Consider the following 18,988-nt stretch of genomic DNA (forward strand, 5'->3'; position numbering starts at 1 on the left):
ATTTGCATCCGATTGTTTCATCTCGCAACGCTTCTTTGATTATCTTTTTCCATCTTTTCTATTTGAACTTTCTAAATACGAGTACGTTTCAGAATGTAACTCTAGATGTTTGCATTTCCGTTTCTTATATTTAACGCGAATATTTTTGCTGGACTATTTGCGCTGGAAAAATAAACTAAAAATTCGACGTCGAGAATAAACTTAAACTTTGAATCACCAGAAAGATTAATTATACACCAAAATTACCTTCAGCTTTTCTGCTGTAACTTCAAATATAATTTCAGATGCTTTATTTTTTGGTACACAGTTTATGTACTTTCTCGTGACAAATCTCTAGTATGACCGGCAAAAATATAAAAGCGTGAAACTGTAACGAATCAGCGAAAAAAAAAAAGAAAATAGAAATCTTTTCCAATGTTCGCTTCTGCAATGTCTTGTCCGTATGCCTGGTTCAAATTCTCTTCTTTCGTTCAATCATTTTCACACGTTCACACTTGTCTCTTTCTCCTCTTAAACTTCGACACGTTCACGATTTTTCAAGTACACCTACTTTAATCGATGACCCTCGTTCTTTTTTTCTTATTTTGTATATTTTGCGTGAATCTAGGTCAGCCTTCTCTCGAGAAGCGCCCGAGGAACCGATATACAATCGCGACCGAATTTTTTTCGCCTGGGAATATTTTTGTCTAGAATATAAAAATAGCCACCATGTTTTTTCTCCACATTTTTTAGCCTCGATTGATTTTTCAGCCCGGTGGACAACCACACCCCACGGTTGCACTCTGTGAAAAACAGGAAAACGACAGGGTTGCATTTTATTCAAATTGCAATTTTTTCTTGGGTTACACTGGTTACAATTATGGGAATTTCGAAGAGTTACGATTAAGGGTAGATAACTTTTTTTTTAATTTTTCTTAGATTGCAAGTTTTTGGTACTTCAAATTTTGTTATTTCAATTTTTCAAATTTTAGAAATTTATTTTTCAAGTTTAATGTGGGAGATATTTCAGATTTTCTAGTACTGAAAATTGTTGGAATTTCAAATTCTTCATCTTCAGAAATCTTCAATATTGAAAATGAAAATCTTCATTTTTGAAAATGAATATTCAAAATTTTCTACTATTGGAATTCTTCAGCACATAAAATTTTGCAGTGACCCACTTCAAGTCTCATAAACCAAGTATAAATAAATATCATTTAATAGAATTTAAGAAAACTATAAAAGCAGCAGCTAGTTCGAAGGGTTAAACCCTCCATGTCACAACTTCGTTACATGGTTTAACTCTGTTCGTTTTCCCTGCCTAGTGACAGAATATTTTTCACAGATTTGCAATCTCGAGACACGGTTCGTTAACCTCGTTGTTTCTAATCAGACCTGAACAGCAGCGAATTAGTATATAGAAACTTGTAAGAAAGAAAAACAGCTGCACGAAGCAAGTGAATTTTCGTATCAAAGACCGAGGTCTTTGATGTCCATTTATACGTACGTAATTCAATTGTATGATACATATTTAACCCGAGGCATGTACATACATTGAAAAGTAGCGTATCACAGATATGACACACACGATCGTATAACTCGATTTAGACGACGACTCTCTCGCTCGATCTGACCTATGCGCGAGGAGCATAGAAGCTTTCGGTGTTGTCGGCTTGATTTATACTTCTCACCCGTTGACTGTCTCTCATCCTCTTCTGTCTCATTTGACAGAAACAAGAAATTTTAAGCAGGTATCACAGGAATGGTACTTTACTGTTTTCTGTAACAATTTTTCCTTTGCTGTTAATTTTATTTATTCAAAATAATTTCTATCCGTTTAACACTAAACCTACCGGCATATACTTAATTTGAAATTAAAAATGAAGTTAAAAATTAATAAACAAACGACGAAATATAAATTAGTACATACACTTATTCTTTATCTTGATGAAAATCAATTCTGATTTCAAGAAATATATTTTTAAAAAATGTGTTCTTTGTAATAAGAAACTTGTGGAGCGGTCGTTTGGTAGTTTTAGTGTTAAAAGCAAACCTTTAATTTGAAAGTTAAATACTTTAACAGCTAAAGTATTAGTGAACGGTGGCAGTCAACGTGGAATAATAAAATTAAGATACGTTAAGCGATCGAGATTAGATCGTGAGGTGAAGTAGTTACAGTTCACAGTACTCCTTTTGATACAGTAGAGAAATCAAAGAAGCGTAGCTCCAAAACGATGGAGGGTTAGATCTAGTCGTGACATGTAGTGCTGTAGCAAGCATTCGTAGGAGATTTCTCGGGGAAAGTATGAAATGGAATATCTTGTTTACGGTTTCGAATTCAGGAGAAATTTCGATTTTAATTTCAAAGATATAACTTTATACGGTTAGCGAGTACGATTAATCAGAACTGCTCGAAATCTGTAGGTGTCCTTACAGTCGAAAGGCACGTTTGGACAAAATTGTTAACCATAAGCAGATAATTGGATTTTGATGGAAATTCGCTCGGCCGTACATGGCTCGTTCGATGCATGCGACCTTCTAACTTGACTCGCAATATCTCAAATTTGCTGGGTGGTCTGGTAAGGAGGTCAAATTAAATTACCTGAAAAAGGAAGAAAACCATGACAGTCTCGAATAAATTGCAACGGAATTAAAATTAATCATAGTTTGAATTATAATATTTTTAAGAAGAAGTATTCAAAGGGTTCGTCTCTGAAAAATCTCCTATATAATTGCAATAAATACCATATAAAAATAGAACGTACGCAGTGTTTAACGTAGCACGTTAAAAACTTGATGAAAACAAGCGAACGTTTCACGCATAATCTAACCACTTGCTACGGTACTGACGTCAGCTTCTGTAGCGTTAACTTTGATATCCCTCGATAGGCATTGATCTCAGACTTTTCCAATTAATCGTTCCGATTTCCATGAGTATATCGATGTTTAACCCTCTTGGTGTTCCGGTACTGAACACGAGAGATACGTCTAACACTTGGTCGATTTGTGTTTCAGCGTTGAAACATTCCCCGTCGAAGAGGAAAAGCATAACCAGGCCACTTAGGCCTCTGGATGGAGACTTCGATTCAACCGGTGAGTCTCGATGTTTTTATTTATCGAACACTGTTCGAATCTCTGTTACTGGATACGTTCGCTTCAGGCGGTCTCACGTGACCTGCGATTCACCGATTTTCGGAACAAACGTTTATTGATATTCTTTATACGGTTTAGTTTATTTCTTCATTTGAGAAGATGAAGATTTTATGATTTTTGTAGGAGAGTCACATGAAATGTGAATGAAATGATGGCTTCTTTATGAATGATCGCAAAGGAGAAGTTCAGTATAAATTACTGTATGTCTTCATAAAGTCAAACATGAGAAATAGGTCAACTGATTGAATCAATCAATGTTTCTTACAGAACATGTCTTCCTATTGTCATACACTTGAGATCACAAAATAGAAGTAGCTTTTGGTTCTCATAGAATCACAGAATTCTATGTATATGATACAGGAATCAACAAAGTTGGTCAATATATAATTGTGTCTTCCACAATATTTCGTTCAAGTCTTACACATATGTGTCCACATATGTGGCTCAAAGAAGACGAATCAAAATTGTCAGATATTCTCGTAGACTCAAAAATGAATGATCAGTACATAACAAGATAACGAAGACGAAAGAAAGAATAGAGTTGATCATTCGTTTCACTATGTTTCTTTGTGTCTTCATATATTTATGATCACATATGAATGTGATCCACCTATGCATTCCTCTCTTGTGATCACACATGAACGTGATCCACCTATGCAATCCCTTGTGACCACAGACCACTCTTACCTACCTTTGTGATCATTAAAAATGAATAACAAATAAAAGAATCCTTAACGTTCCGAAAATCGGTGTAAATGACGAACGACAAATTTTCCACGATACTATTATTGGCTTTGCGCTGAATTTCACGTGTGTAGCCAGGCACAGCGATCAGTGCAGTAAAGTTAGATGCGGCATTCCCACGTTTCCTGCTGCCAAAACATTCACCATGATCCCGATCCATCGCGATACCAAGAATCCATTCTGAATCATCCTCTATGCCAGCGAGCATCTCCCATAACCAAGGTATACCTTGTCGCTTTTACGAAAATCAGACGGGCGTGCTTTCACGTGCGAATGACGTGTTCCGTGTCAATAAGTGGATCCGCTATCTTGTCCGTCTCTTATAGCCCATGAAACGTGCCGTTCAACTGAATCGAATTAGACTCTGAAGAAGTATTACTGAGGTGTTCGATTCAGTTTTATTTGGTAATTGGACTTTTTGAGTTAAAATTTTGCACTGTGTGGGGGAGTCCTTTGGGACGAGTGGGGAGCTAAATTAACCCTTATCTGGATGGTTTGATTGGATGTGGGTGGAGGAGCAGAGTTTTGGGAATTTGGGAGTTTGGAGATTTGGGAGGTTTGGAACTTGGGAATTTGGGAAGTTGGGGGGTGGCAATTTGGGGATTTGGGAATTTGGAAGATTGAGGATTTGGTAGCTTGCGAACTTGGGGATTTAGGAATTTGGAAGATTGAGGATTTGGTAGCTTGGAACTTGGGGACTTGAGAATTTGGGAATTTAGAAATTTGGAAGATTGAGGATTTGGTAGCTTGGAACTTGGGGATTTAGGAATTTGGAAGATTGAGGATTTGGTAGCTTGGGAACTTGGGGACTTGAGAATTTGGAAGCTTGGAACTTGGGGACTTGAGAATTTGGGAATTTAGAAATTTGGAAGATTGAGGATTTGGTAGCTTGGAACTTGGGGATTTAGGAATTTGGAAGATTGAGGATTTGGTAGCTTGGGAACTTGGGGACTTGAGAATTTGGAAGCTTGGAACTTGGGGATTTGGAAATTTGGGAATTTAGAAATTTGGAAGATTGAGAATTTGGTAGCTTGGGAACTTGGGGACTTAGGAATTTGGAAGATTGTGGATTTGGTAGCTTGGGAACTTGGGGATTTAGGAATTTGGAAGATTGTGGATTTGGTAGCTTGGGAACTTGGGGACTTGAAAATTTGGAAGATTGAGGATTTGGAAGCTTGGAACTTGGGGACTTGAGAATTTGGGAATTTAGAAATTTGGAAGATTGAGGATTTGGTAGCTTAGGACCTTGGGAATTTGGAAATTTGGTATGCAGGAATTTGAAGATTTAGAAATTTGCAAGCTTAAAATTTCATAGCTTGGGACCTTGGAATATTATATAAATTTGATCTCTCAGAAATTTGGGGCTTTAGAACTCTAGTTCATAGAACCATCAAATGTCCATTAACCCATTATAAAGATGTGACCCTCATAATCCAAAGATGAGTCAAAGCACTCCACTTTTAACGACCTCACCTTTACCGGATAAGGGTTAAACGGTAATCTATTCACGAATCCAACTATAAATCAGCAATGATAGACTAGAAAGCAATGAAAGCAAAACGTATAATCGGATTCAGACGTGAGCCGTACACCTGTCAATAATCGTTCGAACGCCTCTCGAAATCCGTTCGATTCTGTCGATGGATTCAAAGACCGTACGTATACAGCTTTCTATCGTGAATGTCAGTCGAATGCGTGCATTCCGACCATTGAATCCCTCTGTTTGTCTCGAACGTCCCTTGCTCGAATCCCTGTTTTATTTCGGGACATCCTCGAGCCGTGACTGGACAGAGAGACTTTGCTATCGACAAAAAAGCTCTCGATTTTTTTATCCATCGCTATGCGTATGGCGTTCGGAATGAATAAAATGCGGTTGAAAGTTTCTCTGTCCGATCGAGAGTCACTTGGTGAATATGGTAATGGTACATGGTGTTGTATGGTGGTTTAGCGGTGCCGACAACCGGAACTTCGACAATGCATGCTACGTCACCCACGAAGGCTGGTGAGTCTCATAAGATCAGTATACTTTCCTACTGTCCATTTATTATCTTCTGTGAAAATCTACTATATCTCGAAAAAAAAAGAATTTGAGTAACTTCGGTGTAAATTGATTGCTAGTACGATCAGACAACGGAATAGGTATATCGATAATTTAAAGAGGTGTCTAGAGACACGACGGTTCCATCGTTGTCAGTAAATCGGTCTTGATCATTGTCACCCGTTGCTCTACTCTTAGGTGTTAATTTATTTCTTGCCAGCCCTATAACGTTGCTTCAAAACTTTTCGGGTTATATTCATACTTGTGACACGTTCAGAAATTTTCATGTTAACATTTATAATTTGATTTATATTTTTGTTTGTATCTTGATGCGGTTGTGAGAGATAGGTAAATTGTAATACATGAACAAGATCTTCTATGAGAAAGTTGTACTTAGTGTAACAACTAATTTAGGACTCTCAGTTCACAAGCTATTGTACAGAATTTCTTTTGCATTTGTGTGTATATCTTGTAAAAAGGATTTCATGTAAAAATGCAAGTTGTGAAGGGTTGATACGTGAAGCAACGTTGCAGAGCTGGCGTGTCATGCGTCCTCATCCAGCTTGTCTGTTTCACTCTGTCCCTTTCTATCTCTCTCTCTGTCTCCGTAACCCCCGTGACCGTGGTTGCTGCACAATTCCCCGTCGACGACCTTGAAACGTGGCCAGCAGTGAGCCCGACAGACCCTGCGATCAGCACGAGCAGCACGGTGATGTCGACGAGTTCCGCGCCGATCGCCACCTCGACCCCGGTAAACTTCGCCGCTGGCCCGGTGAGCCCACCTCCGTTGACCTTGGCCGCGGGACCAGGTCCTCCTCATCAAGAGCAACCAGTCCAGCCGGCCTCGACGGCCAAGGTCACGACATATCCAGCCGTCCTGAAGGGCCGTACAGCCGCCAGTCCACCGAACCCGAATCTAGTACCCTCCGGCAAGATTCCACCCCCCGTTCCACCGAGAGGCACCGGTCAGTCGAGGACCGCCAGGTCCTCGGAGGAGCACCGTGGTCCCGGAACAACGGCCACACTCTCGACGACCTCGATCGCATCCAGCCGAGGTGACGAAGCAGCCATAATCACGAGATACCGCTTGCATGACAGTTCGAGCATCCTGCACCACCCTCCTTCTTCACCCGATTACATTTCTACTTCTGCCGCGCTACGACGGCCTACTAACTCTGCCTCTACTACCTCTGTCTTCTCCGTCGCTGCGACTACCTCGTTCACCGCGAACGCTATCACCGCTAACCGTCACTCTGACTCTAACTTTAACATCACCACCCACCGTACATCCACCGCTGACAACACCGGCGCGTTGCATGCCTCTACGTCGACCCCTGCCCACCTGCCGCCGCGATACGACCCGTCGATGCTCGATCGATCCAGGATCCCCAGAGCCTTCGACAACATCCGCGAGGAGCGAACGAATCGTTGGGACGATTGGTCGGACGTGTTCGACGACGAAGAGGAGTTCGTCAGCGTGGAGAAGGTGAACGGCTCCTATGTGATCAGAACTAGTCCGTACCCCTTCAGACCTGAACGGGGCAACTTCATGCACCCTAGGGCCAGAGTCTATCCAGATACCCCGGTCGTGGAGGAACAGAATCCGAGGGCACAGCATTTGGCTAAGTTCACGTACTTCCTGAACCCACAGTCCAGACCCGAGTTGATGAACTATAAAATGTCTAGGAAAGACAAGAAACACTCGGAGACTTATTACGAGAGGATGAAGAGGAAGCAGAAGGAACTGGAAGCCTCGATTAATACGATCACCGCGTTGACTAGGAAGTCGGAACCCGAGCGCGAGAGGAAGCTTGCAGATGATAGGAAGAAGTTCGAAGGCTCTAGGGCGGAGAAAGCGATTGAGAAACAGGAAACAAGGAAGATTGATGTGCTGAAGCTTGTGGAGAATAGGAGAGATAGTCGATTGTTGAGGAAGATCAAGGAAAAGAGCGCTCAGAGGAGGAAGAAGCTGGCTCCTGAACCTTCGAAAGTGCACACGCTTGGGGCACTTAAGAAAGTGGACGATTATAAACTTAGGAAAATTGATGATAAGATTCAGAAGAAATTTGATGATGAAGTTCAGAAGAAATTTGATGATAAGATTCAGAAGAAATTTGATGATAAGATTCAGAAGGAAGTTGATAAGATTGTGAAAAAAGTTGATGAGAAGATTGTGAAAAAAGTTGATGAGAAGATTGTGAAAAAGATTGATGAGAAGATTGTGAAAAAGGTTGATAATAATGTTCTGAGAAAAGTTGATGACAAGACACAGAAAAATGTTGATGACAACGTTCTGAGAAAAGTTGATAACAACGTTCTGAGAAAGGTTGATGACAAGATTCTGAAAAAAGTTGATGACAAAATTCTAAAAAAGACTGATGATAAAATGCAAGAAAAGGTTGATGGCAAAATTTTGAGAAAGACTGATGACATTCAGAAGAAGGTTGATGACAAGGTTCGACAAAAGAGTGATGACAAGCTACTCAAAAAGGTTGATGATTCCAAAAAAATGGAGAAATTATTTTCATCTTCAGGGCCCAATATAAAAAGTGAACGTCTAACAAAGTCCACAAGTGACGTAAGAACCCAAGAAAACATAGATCACCAGGTTCTCAAAACTGATAAAAGACTCTTCCTAGTTACCAAAGTTGATGAAAAGAGCACAACAAAGAGTAAGAGCGTTGAAGTGGTTTATTCAAAGAAGAACGATGATATATCCGCATCGTCAAAATCTATTGACGAAGTACTTAAAAATCGTGCAAAATTGAACTCGGAATTTCTGGAGCAGATAAAGAAAAATAAATCTAAGATGTTGAAACCTGTGAGTGACAAATTGAAGGGAGACCTTCGGAAAACTTCCTCCAGTGATTCTGTAGCGAACTCGTCGTTCTTGCATGGCTACAGAAAATCTCCTGAAAGATTTTAAAAAGAAAAGAACAGGTGCCTTTACGTAGAATAGTCGGTGAAATGTCGACATCGAAATCTGACAAGATGTTCCTTGAATTTTATTTTAAATTTGCGAATCAAATGGAAATGTCTTCATCTGTGGAGAAGGGACCAAAGATAGCCAAGAAGATGAATATAAAATACGTGAAATAGAAGAAGAGGCTGGAAATTGAACGATAAAGGACAAAGAACATATTTTTCCCTGCATGCGCAATTACACACACTATACTCTGTTCTCTCTCATCTCATTACTCGATCTCACGTGTGTCAGTTTGTAACATCTATTTCCTGACGACCTATTGAAACCGATTTTTGTCCCACTATTTTTACTTCTGTGAAAAAGAAGAAGTAGTTCGATGTTATATACGTATTTTCTACCAGTAATTGATGGGTGCACTGTGTTTCTTTTTTTATCGTATTCTGCGATGCCGTATCACAACGTCGCTGTTATGGCGTCGACGAGGTACCTCAAACTCGGCACGCAGAAGTGACCCATGATTTTCTATGACAGTAGTGTGTAAGGATTTGGTTTTTTCGATCCGAGACTGTGTTCCTGCATGCGTAGCGATCTATTCTTCATAGGACAGAGAATAGGAGCGACACGTTCGAACCGAAACAGTATGGCGTTCATAGAAATAGGGTTCGAAATTTTCAAGAAACTCCGTAAAATTTTGTAACAAGGCTTGACAATTTTGAACGCTTTCCAAAAGTAATTAAAAAAAGGAAGACAAAAAAAATCGTTTCAGGTTTTCGCAGATCGTTCTCTCTGTTAAAAAGAGAAATTCTACGTCTGTTTTAAAACCTCACCGGTGTGTTTGTATGGTGTGCTCTCTGTACCACAAATAAAGGGACGTTCACACGAGTGTTCTCGTTAAAATACCTTATTCGAGCGTAGAATTTGCTTTGTGACGAGTTGCTGGCCTATGTAGTTTTGCTGTTTGTGCGCTTATGTAGACACCGCAAGTTTGTTAGACGTAGTTGTGTCACGCGTGGTATTAGAATGGCTTATTCGGACTGACTTCAATAGGAAGTGCTGTTCACTTTCTAACGTTTTAATCCCATTATCTAGGTCTCCAACTTATATTTGTCTTGTACCAGGCAGGTCCCTCTTACTAGTTTTAACAAACCGTAACTATAGTTTGGAAAACGGTAGAAATGCTTAGTGTAATCGGTAACATAGTAGAAATATTAGTACCCATTTTCCAGTTGAGTACAAAAATATTGACAGTTTCTAGATTTACCCTTTAACGCGTTAGAATATTCATATTAGTACGGAAAATACACATGTTCATTACTAAATATTTGATTACATTTTTTAGCACTCACTACTTTGCTATAGGAGACTCTCGTTATATTGCCGTTTTTAGACAATCTTGCAGGAACCGAGTAGACGCAAACGTAACTTAGTTGCAGACTTTAAATTTTTGAGTTCTGACATTTTTTATTTAGGAACCTCAAAGTTTCAAGTTCCCAAAATTTGAAATCCCTAAATTTACAAATTCTAAATTTCTGAACCCACAACTTCCCAAATCCTGAAGTCCTGAAATTTACAAATCACCAAATTTTCAAAGCGGTAGTTCTCTACGCATTATACACCCATGCGTTCTTTCTCTCTAAATTTCCGAATCCACAAATTTCTGAATTCTAAAGTCTCCGAATTTCCAAGTCAGTGAATTCCCAAAACGGTAATTCTCTGCGCATTGTACATCCACGCATTGTACACCCACGCATTGTACACCTATGCGTTCCCTCTCTCTAAATTTCCGAATCCACAAATTCCCGAATTTCCAAATTACCAAATTCTCAGAGCGTCAGTTCTCTACGCATTGTACACCCACGCATCTCCTCACTCTAAATTTCCGAATCCACAAATTCCCGAATTCTAAAGTCCCCGAATTTCCAAATTACCAAATTCTCAAAGCGTCAGTTCTCTACGCATTGTACATCCACGCATTGCACATCCACGCATTGTACACCTATGCGTTCCCTCTCTCTAAATTTCCGAATCCACAAATTCCCGAAATCTAAAGTCCCCGAATTTCCAAATCACCAAATTCACAAAGCGTTCGTTCTCTACGCATTGTACACCTATGCGTTCCCTCTCTCTAAATTTCTGAATCCACAAATTCCCGAATTCTAAAGTCCCCGAATTTCCAAATTACCAAATTCTCAAAACGATAATTCTCTACGCATTATATATCCACGCATTGTACACCCACGCATCTCCTCACTCTAAATTTCCGAATCCACAAATTCCCGAATTCTAAAGTCTCCAAATTTCCAAATCGTCAAATTCCCAAATCGTTAATTCTCTACGCGTTGTACATCTATGCGTGCCCTCTCTATATCGCCAATTTCAAGAACTACCCCGTGGCACTATAACGAGAGTACTACGATCAAATCGCCAAAAACAGTAGGAAACTTTTCAGTGTTTATCAAGACCCTAACGCTAACGAGTGAACCTACCCCTTAGAGCCCCCGATGACAAAGCAAGCACATATCGTGTTCATTAGGGCTAATTGTAGTGCGCTTTTTGTAGGTGGCACCCTTCCTTCCACTTGTTCCACCCCGCCCCCGCCCTTTGACGATGCAGTGCGCTCAAACGACCAAACTCTGGCTTCCGGTGGTCAACTTCAACATGGTGCAACGACCACAATCTTAACGAGCAGTCTGAGCAGCGCTCAATCCAAGCAGAACAAGGTCGTTCACCACGTCACTCTCACAAAAACTTATCACGATGCTGTAAGGTGAGTAGTCCTCTCTAATCGACTGATCGATAATCACTGTGTTTAACGGAACAACGAGATATCGTTTACACGGTTATCAATCATCCTATGTGGAACGTGAAAGATTATCTGCTTTACAGTAAACTTGATGTCCAACGTTAGTGAATGAAAAATTGAATAACCCTCTTGAAATATTCATACAAATCTTTTGAAATAACTTGATTTTTGGGATAAATTGTACTACTGTATTTTGAGTTTAATTTAAGGACAAGTTAGACTAGGTTATTTTGTATAATATTCTTCACATTTGTCACTGTACTTGTATGTAATTGTATGTTATCATAGGTGTGTTTTCTTGTATAATTTTTTAATAAACAAGTTGCAATAGTTAACATCTGAAGATCACCCAAGAAGTTTACATCGACATATCTTCGTGTAAGAATTTCGATAACATATGTGAACATGTGTCAACATATGTGAATATATATGAAGGTCACCCAAGAAGTTGACATCAACATATTTTCGTGTAAGAATTTTGACAACTTATGTGAACATGTGTCAACATATTTAAACATATATGAAGGTCACCCAAGAAGTTGACATCGACATATCTTTGTATAAAAATTTCAATAACATATGTGAACATGTGTCAACATATGTGAACATATATGAAGGTCACCCAAGAAGTTGACATCGACATATCTTTGTATAAAAATTTCAATAACATATGTGAACATGTGTCAACATATGTGAACATATCTGAAGGTCACCCAAGAAGTTGACATCAACATATCTTCGTATAAGAATTTCGAAAACATATGTGAACATATGTCTTAACTACACATGTCGACATGTGTACACAATGTCAAACAGTCTTGACATGTATATCCATATCTCGTTGTGTTAAACACATCAGCCAAAGAATTCTAAAGAAACTAAAAAGTTGATCCTCATTTCAGCATATCCGACGTGCACTTAGAGAGCAGCGGCAGCGGAAGCGGCAGTGGCGGAAGGGAAACGAAGTCGTCGTTGAGCGTGGAAAGCGGTGGAAGCAGTCGAGGAGGTGGTGGTCTGACATGGACACCTCCTGCGGGCAGTGCAGAAGGCTCGACACCGACCTGGACAGAGGGAACCCCGTCCTTTACCGAAAGCTCCAGCAGCGGTGACGCAGGTAAGTTCCCCTACGCGCTCTGCATCTACTACAACTCCTGAAGGGTCCTGCTACGCGCCTCGAGGATTCCTTCCTTCGATTCTTCTTCGACCTTTATAACGAAAGGATTTGCGTCCGGCGTGATCGTCTCGTTGATTGCCCTCTTGCTTTACTTTCTGGTGAAGGGTCTCAGTTAACCGTCTGTTTAATTCTGTGTACAGGGTGTTCCGAAAAATATACTCTAGACTTGTAAAATATACTGTAAAATATACATTATTGATTGATATACCTTGAAGTTGAGTACATGTGAGCGAGGGTACATTTCTTGAGACACTCTGTATATCAGATCCTTAAGATGTAGAGTAGAGGTCTCCTTTTATCCTGCTGAGATAGCTGGCTTTCTCTTCTAGTACACTGCTGGACTTTTTAATTTGATTGTATAAAAGATTTTCCTTTCTACTTGTATACTTTTCTGATTTATGTCGAAACCATAAGAGATTTAATGGTGACTCCCTGTTGTCCGTCATAGCTCGAACTCCGTGTCAATATTATACAATCAAAATTCTATAATGTGACCTAATTGCTACCTCCAGTGTATATGTTTCCAAATACAGAAATAGTTAAAAATATAGAACTACGATTCTCTACTGAGATGAATGCTTTGGTAATCGACTAGTCGCACCATGCTTCCCCAATTCAGTCGCCATGAAGGCGATACACGGTTTACCACGGCTTACGCTGAGAACACCGTCCAGTAGAGTCGCAAAAAACCCTACTATACGAAATAGCATGTTAAATCATTTTGAGCGACCAATTGAGGTTTCGTTGAGTAAATGGTTTATCACTTAATTTGAACAAGATAACGATGTAAACTTTCGCGTGTACAAAGAGGCGGGCAATCAACGTGACGCTTGCGCCAGCAACCGGAAGTCTGATTAACGTGCCATGTTAAGGTAGTGTTCGGAAGCGAGCGATCGTTTCTCGGTCATCGTAACCCGAGTAGTTCAAGCACCGAGGGTTATTAAACCGTTTGTACGTAGACGGAAATATAATCTCTGCTGTTTATAACAAAAAATGAAGTATCCTCCTTTGTAATAAATGTGTAAAAATGATACGTAGCTCACGCTGTAGTTAGTGCTGACTCGAATGCATTCCGCAGACTAATCGATTATAAGAATCCTGTAATCGTGACTCACAGACACCAAACGATCGAATACCTAACATTGTGTATACTAATTATACTGTCATATATTAGGTCATTCGAGCTTGACAAACGGAAACTTCTTTCACTCTTTTGGGAACAGTTTAATCAAAATATTCTTTCACTTTTGTCAATTCACAAAAAAGTATGAGGGTCATTTATCTTCTGGAGTCACAGTTTGTTAAAATTCGAAGTAGTTGTTTAAATTTCAAAAGCAGATCAGAGGGTCCAGGGCTGAATGTGGTGATGTTACCAACTTCGATATCCACACGTGTAACATGATTGTTAATATGATTACATAGCGTTTGATGATTGAAAATTATCTTTTCGAACCAGTATCCAAACGTGAAAGTGTACGTTTCATTTGTGAAGTTCGCCACATGACCTAATACTTGAAGAAGTGAGTGGATTTAGAGCAAATTCAGATCTTTCACCACGATTTACTTTGTGATAACGCTAGTTTGTACGTGGGAGATTGTGTTGTATTAGGTGCTATTTATTTGTTTGTCAGATTGTGTCGAGTGAATCGTGCGATAGTTGAAGTTAGAAAAAAAAATGGAAGCAAGTGCATTAGGGTAACTCAGTGCCTAAATTGACTCTTATCGTCTATGTGTTTTAAGTAACATGTCAAGGATATTATCGATAAGTGATTACAAGAAAATGCTCTTAAATCCTTCAACCAATACATGAACAAATGACACTATACTTGTTTCTGTCGTGTACGAAGGTGCTCGTCACAATTTCCAAACAACGAAATTATAATTAAAATATTGTAAGAAGACATTGACGAGTACCTTCGATGCTTAATTACATAATAACAATACGCTCAATTAATTGTTCATTGACAAGTACAATCGATACGACAATTTCTTAGCCCTGTCTAGGTGACCCAACAATCTTGTCAAAACATACTCGAAAACATTTTTCTTCTCGATTACGAGAACGACAATAAAGCGAGCATTACAAAAACACGAGATCTCGGTCTCATTGAATCCCCATGTACACGTTCTCTACTTTTATGGTTTCTTCGCAAAAATAACCAACGGTGGGCATCGTCTAGATGCGTTTCGAGATAAGTTTCAATTATTTTCTCTTTTTCTTACTCTATTTGCTATACACTGCTCAAGTATTAGTCACACGTAGCTTCTTCACACTTGTAGACATCAATTTGTAGGATGCACGCTTTTTCTATTTTTGGTAACCCTTTCGGTGCTATACACGTGGATATGTGTAGTAAACGTGTTGGGGGACTTGTATTAACATGGGTGGAATGGGGAATCAAAATTGGAATTGGTTTTGTGGGAAGAGGAGGGTATGTGGTCATAATGTGTGGTGACTCTATGCAAATTTCTGTTCTCTAGTTCCTAGATCCACAAATCTCACATTTTCGAATTTTGTTATTTTCTAGTCCCTAAACTCCCAAATTTCAGTATTTCCAAGTTCCCAAACCCCCAAATTTCAAGCTTTCAAATTTCTATATTTCCTAGTCTCCAACCCTCCAAATCTCAAGCTCTCAAATTTCAATATTTCCTAGTCTCCAACCCCCCAAATCCCAAGCTCCCAAGTTTCTATATTTCCAAATCCCTAACCCCCCAAATCTCAAGCTCTCAAATTTCAATATTTCCTATTCTCCAACCCCCCAAATCCCAAGCTCTCAAATTTCAAAATTTTCTAGTCCCTAACCCCCCAAATCCCAAGCTCCCAAATTTCTATATTTCCAAATCCCTAACCCCCCAAATTTCAAGCTTCCAAATTTCAATATTTCCTAGTCTCCAACCCCCCAAATCTCAAGCTTCCAAATTTCAATATTTTCTAGTCCCTAACTCCCCAAATCCCAAGCTCCCAAATTTCTATATTTCCAAATCCCTAACCCCCCAAATCTCAAGCTCTCAAATTTCAATATTTCCTAGTCTCCAACCCCCCAAATCCCAAGCTCCCAAGTTTCTATATTTCCAAATCCCTAACCCCCCAAATCTCAAGCTCTCAAATTTCAATATTTCCTATTCTCCAACCCCCCAAATCTCAAGCTCTCAAATTTCAATATTTCCTAGTCCCTAACTCCCCAAATCCCAAGCTCCCAAATTTCTATATTTCCAAATCCCTAACCCCCCAAATCTCAAGCTCTCAAATTTCAATATTTCCTATTCTGCAACCCCCCAAATCTCAAGCTCTCAAATTTCAATATTTTCTAGTCCCTAACTCCCCAAATCCCAAGCTCCCAAATTTCTATATTTCCAAATCCCTAACCCACCAAATCTCAAGCTTCCAAATTTCAATATTTTCTAGTCCCTAACCCCCCAAATCCCAAGCTCCCAAATTTCTACATTTCCAAATCCCTAAACCTCCAAGTCCCCTTCCAAGTCTCCAAATGTCCAAATACCCACTCAGCAAAATACCAAAAGCACAAAAGCTCCGTATGGCTACCCCAAAGTATCGAGAGGGTTACGTGTCTTAAAACTTCGACCTCTCGAAGGGACCACTGCATCAGACTCACGAAACGAACATAAGCATCACACGCACCTTGTATAAAGCTTCTGAAAAATGAAGAAAAGTGGTCCTATCGAGCCACTTGCATTCAGTTTGAAGTTTCTATTCCATAGAACACTGTAACACTAGGCAAACGCGTATCGGGGCTCCTGTGACTGACTGGCTGATCTGATCCTAGCACTATGACGATTAACGATAATTTTAGGTTGCCCGACGACACCGATCAGGGGTAGTCAGCGTCAGGACGACGGAGGGAGGATTGCAGCCACCGTCGAAGAGGCGTTAGCCAGTCTCACTACCGAAATGGTAAGTTGGTAATCTTAGTTTTTAACGATCGGTTACTCGAGGAGGTATCGTCGCAATGTGAAGATTAATCAGCAAGAAGACACTTCAACTTGTGAAGATACTTTAACTTGTGAAGGTACTTTAACTTGTGAAGCAGGAAAATATGCTTCGTTTAACTCGTGAAGCAAAAAGATTTCATTTAATAACGAAATGTCATACTTCATTTAATCCGTGAAGTATGTGTCATGCTTCAGTTAGTCTGTAGTGTGGAGAAAATGTTATAGTTCATTAAGCCTGTGAAATAGGAGTGCCATACTTCATTCTACTTGTGAAGCGCTAACTTATGAAATAATATACTTCATGTAGCATTATTTTTATTAAGTGATGAACTACATGTTTGACATAGCTATTCATAACTGGAGGATATACAGGGTGTCTCAAAAACATATATACTATTAAAATAATAAGTTCTGTAACAAAGGAAGGAGTACGTCATTTACCATTCTGCATATAACCTGTGGCTTCTTGTGAATGCCCTGTTATTCGCTTGCTATATGTCCACACGTCAGCTGTTCAGTCAGAATGATAAATTTCCATCGAGAATTTACAATTTTCATTCTGCTTTTAATCAATGTGTACGTAACTATTCACTCGAAGCTGTCCAAATAATGTGAATCCCGTGTGTATACATCTGATGTGTACACATTATTATCGCATAATTAATAAGTAAAATGAACAGAGATGTTACAGACTAAAATACCAGATGTTCACAATTTTATGTCCTGTAAATCATTTTACACCCTGTAACTCCTGAAGACCCCCTGTAAATCATTTGACACCCCGTAATTCCAGTTAGACATTTTGTAGAATCTACAATGTAGGTAGTCTACGTTTTACCTTGATCTACGTCGTAGTATTAGTACACAAGCCGATTAAACGGCAGTATCGATCAAGTTCACGATCTCCATTTGCGACGGTACCTCTGTCGACCGATTCTTCAAGGTGGTAAGTGTATCCGTAACCGATCGATCGGACCATGTAAGTGTTTCTCCGAGTGGCCGAGGGTTTTTGTAACTAATAAACAGTCCCAGACTTATAGCGAGTCGTCACATCGTCCTCTAGAACAGGAAAGTCAGTTCCTGTCAGAATCGTCTTCTGTGTCCATGTTGTGTCGGAATCCACGAAGAAACGCCGATTCAGTGACGCACAGAACGTTCCAAAGCAAACCTTGTTCTTTGTAAAATATTGTGGATGATTCTACCCCGAGGATCTTTTGAAGCGAATGCATGGAAATCCTTTCTTGCACCGATTCTAGATTCGATATTTTGATATTTTTTTTGTGATCTTGATGTTCTTTTATGAGGAAGTTTGTAGAAGTTGCATGAGATGACGGTGGTTCGAGGAACAATGGTTCTTTTTGGGTGTTGTGTTATTTAGGGGCTTGTGGAGTTTGGGAATTTGATTTGGAAATTTGGGGGTTGGAGAGTTGGGGATTTGGGGATCTGAAGATTTGGAGGTTCAGAGATTTAATGGTTGGAGGTTTGAGGTTTGGGGATTTGGAAGTTTGGAGGTTTAGAGATTTGGAGGTTTGGAGGTTTAGAGATTTGGAAATTTAAGGGTTCAGAGGTTTGGAGATTTGGGGATTCAGAGATTTGGAAATTTGGGGGTTTAGAGATTTGGAGATTCAGAGATTTGGGGGTTCAGAGATTTGGAAATTTAGAGGTTCAGAGATTTGGAAATTTGGGGGTTTAGAGATTTGGAGATTCAGAGATTTGGAAATTTGGGGATTCAGAGATTTGGAAATTTGGGGATTCAGAGATTTGGAGATTCTGAGATTTGGGGATTCAGAGATTTGGAGATTCTGAGATTTGGGGATTCAGAGATTTGGGGATTCAGAGATTTGGAAATTTAGGGGTTCAGAGATTTGGGGATTCAGAGATTTGGAGATTTAGGAATTCAGAGATTGGAGATTTAGGGATTCAGAGATTTAAACATTTGGAAAATTGAGGGTTCAGAGATCTGAAGATTTAGAGATTTGGAGGTTCAGAGACATAAAAATTTGCAGATTTGGTGCTTTAGAGATTTGAGGACTCAGAACTTTGGAAACTTAAAGATTTGGAGATTCAGAGATTCTAAAAATATAAAACTTCAAGGATTTAGACATTAGGAAATTTACATACTTGAAGATTTAGAACTCCGCAAATTTAAAAATCTTACAGTTCAAACATCTGCCAACTTAGTCACCCAAGATCTCCAAAATTCCACAACTAAAAAATTCA

General features: G+C 39.5%; 1 protein-coding gene across 15 annotated transcripts in view; it reads left to right on the forward strand.

The window, feature by feature from the left end:
• Nucleotides 1–18,988, forward strand: part of PIP5K59B (Phosphatidylinositol 4-phosphate 5-kinase 59B) — a 39,464-nt gene that overhangs the window by 11,540 nt on the left and 8,936 nt on the right. For 9 of the 15 annotated variants that reach the window (XM_076535202.1, XM_076535214.1, XM_076535208.1 and 6 more), the window contains 6 exons: nt 2,995–3,072; nt 5,825–5,878; nt 6,583–6,969; nt 11,400–11,607; nt 12,546–12,757; nt 16,630–16,730. In XM_076535202.1, coding sequence (XP_076391317.1) covers nt 2,995–3,072; nt 5,825–5,878; nt 6,583–6,969; nt 11,400–11,607; nt 12,546–12,757; nt 16,630–16,730 — 1,040 coding nt within the window. The remainder of the gene's footprint in view (nt 1–2,994; nt 3,073–5,824; nt 5,879–6,582; nt 6,970–11,399; nt 11,608–12,545; nt 12,758–16,629; nt 16,731–18,988) is intronic. The other 6 variants (XM_076535203.1, XM_076535201.1, XM_076535206.1 and 3 more) reach the window with 3 other exon arrangements.

This window comes from Megachile rotundata, chromosome 9 (assembly GCF_050947335.1).
Source record: "Megachile rotundata isolate GNS110a chromosome 9, iyMegRotu1, whole genome shotgun sequence".
NCBI classification, from domain to species: Eukaryota; Metazoa; Arthropoda; class Insecta; order Hymenoptera; family Megachilidae; genus Megachile; species Megachile rotundata.